Source organism: Cynoglossus semilaevis, chromosome 18, assembly GCF_000523025.1.
Source record: "Cynoglossus semilaevis isolate Cse_v1.0 chromosome 18, Cse_v1.0, whole genome shotgun sequence".
NCBI classification, from domain to species: Eukaryota; Metazoa; Chordata; class Actinopteri; order Pleuronectiformes; family Cynoglossidae; genus Cynoglossus; species Cynoglossus semilaevis.
The window spans coordinates 4,382,767-4,390,072 of record NC_024324.1 but is presented as its reverse complement, the minus strand read 5'-3'; the positions used below and the strand labels follow the sequence as shown (position 1 = coordinate 4,390,072).

The 7,306-nt window shown below is 45.5% G+C and overlaps 1 protein-coding gene across 1 annotated transcript; it reads left to right on the top strand.

Annotated features, from left to right (window-relative positions):
• The first annotated feature begins 456 nt into the window (after positions 1-456).
• On the top strand, positions 457-4,484 carry sox4a (SRY-box transcription factor 4a). The gene has a single exon (XM_008331249.3). It carries the CDS (start codon positions 1,149-1,151, stop codon positions 2,271-2,273), a length of 1,125 nt encoding a protein of 374 aa, XP_008329471.1. The 5' UTR covers positions 457-1,148; the 3' UTR covers positions 2,274-4,484.
• Positions 4,485-7,306: the final 2,822 nt, after the last annotated feature.

Here is a 7,306-nt window from a genome sequence, read left to right as displayed (position 1 = left end):
CTGACAATAATTCCCAAATTTTCTTGAAGAGTCGATTTGGAGCTCAGATAAAAACAAAAGTTAAAAATATATAAATAAATAATTAAAAAAAAAAAAACTCTCTTCACCTGGTGTTTGTTTACGCTGCTGGTGATGATGTAATGGTGTAAGTCCGGGGCTGGTGTAAATATGGAGTTGGCTCAGATGTGTGTCGAGTGGGTTTACCGTGGCTGTCGGTGTGTTTTCTTAGCATTTTCTTGACCCCCCCCAAACCCTCCTCCCCCCTTCCATTAGACAGAGTCTAAATTTAGCCGGCCCTCATCCTCATGAAACTAATGTCGCTCTAAGAATATCCCCTGTCAACTTCCCCTTGCTGCAAGGGGAAAGGACACTGTGTTCCCTTTAACACGGAAAGGAATAGAGAGAGAGAGAGAATGAGAGAGAAGGAGAAAATAATTAGAGTGGGAGAGAGAGAGGTAGAGGTAGAGGGAGAGAGGGAGAGAGAGGGAGGGTATGAGTCCGTCTTTCTTCCAGTGGAGTCTGACAGGAATGAGGTCAGACACACTGATCCTGGTTGCACATTATTATTATTGTTATTGCCAGTTTTATATTCAGCCAATGGGAGCCGAGGGGCGGGGCTTGCGCGAAAAATCAGGATGGAGACAGCCGCTTATTGGGTTTTATATCTCGCAACGGGGCTATATAAGAGCTAGGCTCTCCTTGTTGTGTTTACAGTCACATTACAGAGTACTAAGACCGGGGAGACTATGAGAAAGCACAGCTGCTCCATTCAACCACATGGTTCCTCAACCGCACGGCACAGCAGCGTCGCAGACAGCCAGCTCCACATAGGGGACTTGAACCACTGCTTCCCGCAGCGGCGCGTTTCCAGTCTAACAGGTCGAGTTTTCAGCCGCACCGGCAGTTGAGACCCGGAGTGGGTTTTTTTCGCGGTTTTCCGGGGGAAGCGCACTGATATTAATTGCGAGACAAAAGTGTCTCCAGGACGGAGCAGTAGAGAGACAGACTTCAGTGAACTTTTTTGTTTTCTCTCTTCCTTCCCTGTCCTGTTTCTGACACAAGTGAGGAGTTCATCTGTTTGTTTGGTTTTTTTTATTTTATAAAAAACTTTAACCAGCACTGAGTGTTTCTGGACACCCGGAGGAAGGATGGTGCAACACATGAGCCAGACAGAGACCGCCCACGCTCACTCTCCCGGCGGGGACTCCACGGACTCCATGGACCTGGAGATGGATGCATCTCCGACCCCCGAGTCCCCCTCCTCTGGGGGGCGCAGTGACCTGGCGTGGTGCAAAACTCCGACGGGCCACATCAAGAGACCCATGAATGCGTTCATGGTGTGGTCGCAGATCGAAAGGCGTAAGATTATGGAGCAGTCGCCGGACATGCACAACGCGGAGATCTCCAAGAGGCTGGGGAAGCGCTGGAAGCTGCTCAAAGACACAGACAAAATCCCGTTCATCCGTGAAGCCGAGCGGCTCAGGCTCAAACACATGGCCGACTACCCAGACTACAAGTACCGGCCCAGGAAGAAGGTCAAGTCGGCGAGTGTGGCGAGTAAGCAGACGGACCGCGGGGAGCGCGGCAGCAGCAGCAGCAGCGGCGGCGCTAAAGCCGGTGTGAAGAAGAGCCCTGCGTCCAGGGGAGTTAGCAGGACGCACAGGCAGGGGGGCAACAAGAGCGCTCAGGGGCAGGACTACGCGTCTTCTGGCGACCACCAATCGCTCTTCAAATCCAGGTCAGTGTCTGGAGCCAGACAGATACCGGAGAAGCGCGCGGGAGGGGAGGCGAGGCGCGGCCACATGTTCGGCGGGGCAGGCAGTCTGGAGAGCGGACCTCCCTCCGTAGGTGTCCCGGCCAGTCCCACCCTGAGTAGCTCGGCAGAGTCAAGCGACCCGCTCAGCCTGTACGAGGAGCAGAGCCCCGCGGGCAGCGAGTCCTCCACGCACACCGCCCGCCTCAGGTACACCCGCGCCTCCTCCCCGACGCCGTCTGCGTCGCACTCTTCCTCGTCTGTCTCATCCTCATCATCAGACGAAGAGTTTGAGGACGAGCGACTCGACCTGAACCCGAGTCCCGGCTTCGAGGGCATGTCACTGGGGGGCATGGGCTTTTCTGACACGGAGCTGGACCGGGACTTGGACTGGAGCTTCGGGGAGTGCGGGGCGGGATCTCACTTCGACTTTTCCGACTACTGCACGCCGGAGGTTAGCGAGATGATCTCAGGAGACTGGCTGGAGTCCACGATCTCCAACCTGGTGTTCACCTACTGAGAAGGACGCACGCTGGATAGGGAACTGCTATGTCCCTCCCACGTTTTGTACTGTTCAACCCCACCCACCCTCAGACAGGCGTGTGTGAGTGCAGACCTGACTATTTCTGCTAGTCTTTCACTGAACCGGAGAGGGTGAAGACGGGAAGGGCAGAGGTCGTCGGTGCTCCTGGCGGGGGACGCACAATCTCGAGAGATGCTCGGTCGGCATCTGAACACAGAATGTGAGTGAATGTAAGCAGAGAGCAACAGAAGGACACGGACTTCAGCTCAGCTGTTCACACTGATCCTACAGGACGGATGAGGATCTTTTTTTGGGAATCTCGAGGTGATTTCGGGTCGGGGATAATGGACACATACTGGAAAAAAAAAACGCTCTCCATGTTCGGTTTTTTTTTTTTTTTTTAAAGGTATAACCTGTTCGCATCGACCATCAAGTTGCCATTCAGGTGCGGTTCCGATATCAGCACGCATGAGCTCCGAGATAAGGAGTTTTATTGTTGTCGTGGTTAGATGCGTGAAACATTTTTTTTTTTTGTCATTGACGCGTAACGACGCATTTTGTGTGACTAATTCACTATCACCAGCTTCTCTCTCTCTCTCAACGGCAGGACTTTACCCCAAACTCCCCCCCTCCCAAAAAAAAAAAAAATACTGACTCAAGCCTTTCAGAAAACCACGTTCTGAACCTTTATTAACACTCAGTGCACAATTCAGGACCAACATGACCCCCCCCTCTCTCCCCCCCACGCGAATCCCCTTCTGCCTAGTGCTTCAAACTTTGTAGTTTCTCTGTGTCAGATGACGGTTTTTTTTATATTGATGTATTTATACCGGCCAAAACCTTTTTTTATACATAGAAGAGTTGTTCTCCTAACAGGTCTCATTTGTGTTTGTGCACATACACCTGTCTGTAAACCTGCGCGGAAGGGCTAGAAGTGTGTCTTATTTAAAAAAAAAAAAAAAATAGAAAAAAAAGAATAATAATAATGTCAGACTCCATTCACTTTTCAAGAAGATTCGTGTGTGTGTGTCATGATTTTCTACTTGTATTTTTGTACAAAAATCTATAGACAAGAGGGGAGTTGGGGAGGGGGCGTTTCCGGCAAGTGGGTAGCCTACAACGTTGTTGTTTGGATCTACACTGGTGTTTAGATGTGCATGGGTGGGTGGGAGTCAGGGAGGGATGGGGTGAGGGGGTGAGGGGGCGGGGACGCGGCTCGTGTGGCACAATCTGACCTCACAGTGTTTACAGTATTTTACCCACATGCTTCTTAACGGCACAGTGACTCCACTTTCACCAGCCAAGTAAACAAAGCACCGCAGAGACTGGTGCCTGTTTCCAGTACACATTGACCTACAAGGAAATCCAACAAGTCCAACATCCAAGAAGAATCACTGTTTGGATAGAGCTAATACCTCTGTGTGCTTCTTGTTTTTTTACTTTTTTTTTTTATAAATTAAAACGAATTTTATTCATACCGTTGGGTAGGATTTCAATTCATTCCACTTTGCCTAGACTTTAAAGGGAGGGCGATGTATGAAGTGCTTCATCTGTAATTGCGCAAATTGCATCAAAAACAAACGTCAAAAAAAAAAAAAAAAGTATTTAACCTTTCTGTACCTGTTGACTAAGTATAGCAGGCTAATTGTTTTCCTATATTATGGCATGGCAAATAGCATTTGTATTTCAGATTCAGGTATATGTAGCTATAGCTGTTGTGTTTAAGATTTTTTAAAAGAATAATAACATGAAGATATTTATGTAAACTGACTGTACCATAGGCAAAGATTGTGTGTTTTATATATGACGATGACGACGACGACGATGATGATGATGATGATGATCAACGACAGGCACTAGGACAGCTCTCTTTGGACAGGTCAAAGATGACGGAGGTCCATGGAGTTTATTTTATTTGATGATATTTTCTATTTGTTTTCTATTTTTTGAAAAACGCCTAAGGCATCTCCGGTAACAACACTATTCCCTTGTTTTTTTTTTTTTTTTTTTTTTTTTTCATTTGTGCAATATGCTGTGTTATGACCACGTTTCGTCCAATCATGCCAATATCATTTGATGTTTCTTATCAAAAAAACCAGCCAACATTTAGGTCAATCACTGCCTCTCATACCTCTGTACAGATTGTGGTTTTTATTTCAATTGTTTTTTATTTCTTCTGAGAAGGAAATAAAATCAGCTGGAACTGAAGAACTTGCAGTACTTCTTACTCTGTCACTAATTTCACACCGGGCTGTGTCAAACATGCGGCCCGTGGACCAAAACCGGCCCGCTAGGGGGGTTCAATTCGGTCCGCGTAATAATTTTTACCGGCCCGCTAGGGGGGTTCAATTCGGTCCGCGTAATAATTTTTTAAAAAATGCACAAAGACTTCATGTTCGTGGTGTTTTGTCAAATTATATTTCATTAAATAGTATATATTTTTTAAAAATACTTATGTGCAGGAAAACAAGGACTTATTGTTATTTATAGGCAATTACGAATGATTGTACTGGTCCGGCCCACTTATACGAGTTGGACACCCCTGGTGTACACTAAAGGAATAACAGGAGCACACTTATATTCTTACATACCCCCCGTTCAAAGGTGGAAAAAGTGAATTCCAAAGCTGCTCGTTGTGACAAAAATTAAAAACGTTACATGTTAACGAACCATCTGCGTGGGTTTGACGTAGGTGAGTGCCCCCCCGNNNNGTCCCCGCCCCTCCCTGCACAGTGTCAGTTGACAGGATTAGTGTCTTTCTCCCTTCTTTTACTACATGTGACTGTACACATGCAGGAAATGTGGCTGCCATGGTAACACAGTATCCAAGCGAGAGCGTGCAATTCACGGGGGAGCGGCATGCCACTGTGTGTGTGTGTGAGAGAGTGTGTGTGTGTAAGGGCGAGATATAAGGGACACAGACTGATCCATATGGGCGATGTCGGAGGGGTGCAGGTGTGTGAGACGTTGCTTCAAGGCATGACTGGAATAAATGGAGGATGGGATAGGGATGGAGGGGAGGGGAGGTGATGGGGGGGAGTGTGTCTGGCTGTGGGTGGGAGGGAGGAAGGAGAGTGTGCAGAGGGAGGTGTTTGTCTGTCTTGGTGAATCAAGCAGGAGACTGCTTCCAAATCCAATTAATTCAAGTCTAGATGCATTCATTTTTCTAATACAGCTGGGGAGAGATAGAAGGGGGGGAAAAAAAAGAGGAAGACCCCCGAGGTACAGTTTTTAGTGTGTATCAATTTACGCCCCATTCCACAGGAGACATTGGTAATTATTTCCGTCTCTCTCTCTCTCTCTCTCTCTACCTCTCTCTCTCCCTCCGTCAGGAGAGCAGAGCCATCCTCAGACGTGTCAGGTTGGGTAATGAAAGAGATAAGGAACGGTCATTAAACACACCATCGCAATGGCGGCACATCAGCATCCACGTGTCTGCAATGAGCCCGACGTGACACAGGAAGTGGCGTTTGAGGTACGTGGGCGTTTCCAAACGAGAAGAAATTCTGATTACATTCCCAGAATCTGATGGTGTTTCCAAATACAAGTTCCACTCATGTTCAAACATCCACACTCTTGGGTATAAACACAGATTTTTCCACAATCCGGAGACACTTTACATCATAAAAAACAAAATCAATGTGTGTTCAAATTTTTTCAAATTTTTCTTAAAGGTAATCCATCTCTCGGTAGACTTCGTTTTAACCGGATTTTTATAGTTTGCGCAATTAAAGAAAAAAAAAAAATCTGCTGAATCACCCAAATCCAGTTTCTATGATCATTTTTCCCACTGGATTTTACCTGGAATTTTAATATAATTAGCAAAAAAAAAAAAAAATCACCAAAATTAATTAATAATTTTTTTTTGTTTCAAAAAGAAAATTATAATAAGTTTCATGTTGCATGACTTTGACTTTGTCTCTTTCTGGCCCATTAGTGATCTCATCATTGTCAGATTTATCTCGTGACCTTTCGGAGGGGGCTCGATCTCAGGAATGGAAACCAGTGGAGCGGAGCATTTAATTTTATATGAAGTCATTAAAGCTGCTGCCATATGGTCTACATTACAACTCCGTCTCAGTGACATTGAGTCATTATCTTTCTCGTGCGCATCTTTTGGATGTCTAAAAAGGCTTATTTATTGGTCGCTGTTTGACGATCCCTTAGCATGTCTTACGAGATAATTACATTTCTTTTCCTGCACAAAGTTTGTTCCGGATAAATTCTAAAAGCCTGGATTCTGTTTGGGACCCCCGTGGTTGACCGATGAAATGTAAAAAATGATGACATCATAGACCTACAGCGTGCAATTCCTCTGTGGGACAGATGCAGTGTCGACAGAGACCAACACTAAAAAGTCCTAGGAAGAATATAGTGACACTGGACTACTGCTGGTTGATATAAGAGGAATATATAATGCCATATATCATGCCGACACCACAAAAGATCAATGAATCAGAAGATAATCACTTGCAAAATGCATCAAGTGGACCGGATTGAACCCCCTAGTGGGCTGGTTTTGGCCCGCAATCCATATGTTTGACACCCCGGTGTACACACAGGGCAGTACTTTAAAGTACGAAAAATTATATAAAAAAAAATCCTGCAAGTTCTTCAGTTCCAGCTGATTTTATTTCCCTCTCAGAAGAAATAAAAAATAAAAACAGTTGAAATAAAAACCGCAATCTATAAAAAGTTCATATTTTATGAAATATAATTTGACAAAACACCATGAACATGAAGTCTTTGTGCATTTTTCACTTTCAAAATGTATCACGCGGGCCGGATTGAACCTCCTAGTGGGCCGGTTTTGGCCCGCAACCCGTATGTTTGACACCCCGGTGTACACACAGACATTAGCGACAGAGTAAGATTTACTTTGCCATTTAAAGTACCAAGATTATAAGCTCACAAGGAGGATTAAAAAAATAAATTATTCAGTTCTAGCTGATTTGATTTCCTTCTCAGAAGAAATAAAAACGAAAACAATCGAAATAAAAAACCTCAGTCTGTACAGAGGCATGAAGGGA

Bases quoted from the DNA above. Each gene is read 5' to 3' on its own strand.
- sox4a (XM_008331249.3), top strand. From the start codon at position 1,149: ATGGTGCAACACATGAGCCAGACAGAGACCGCCCACGCTCACTCTCCC.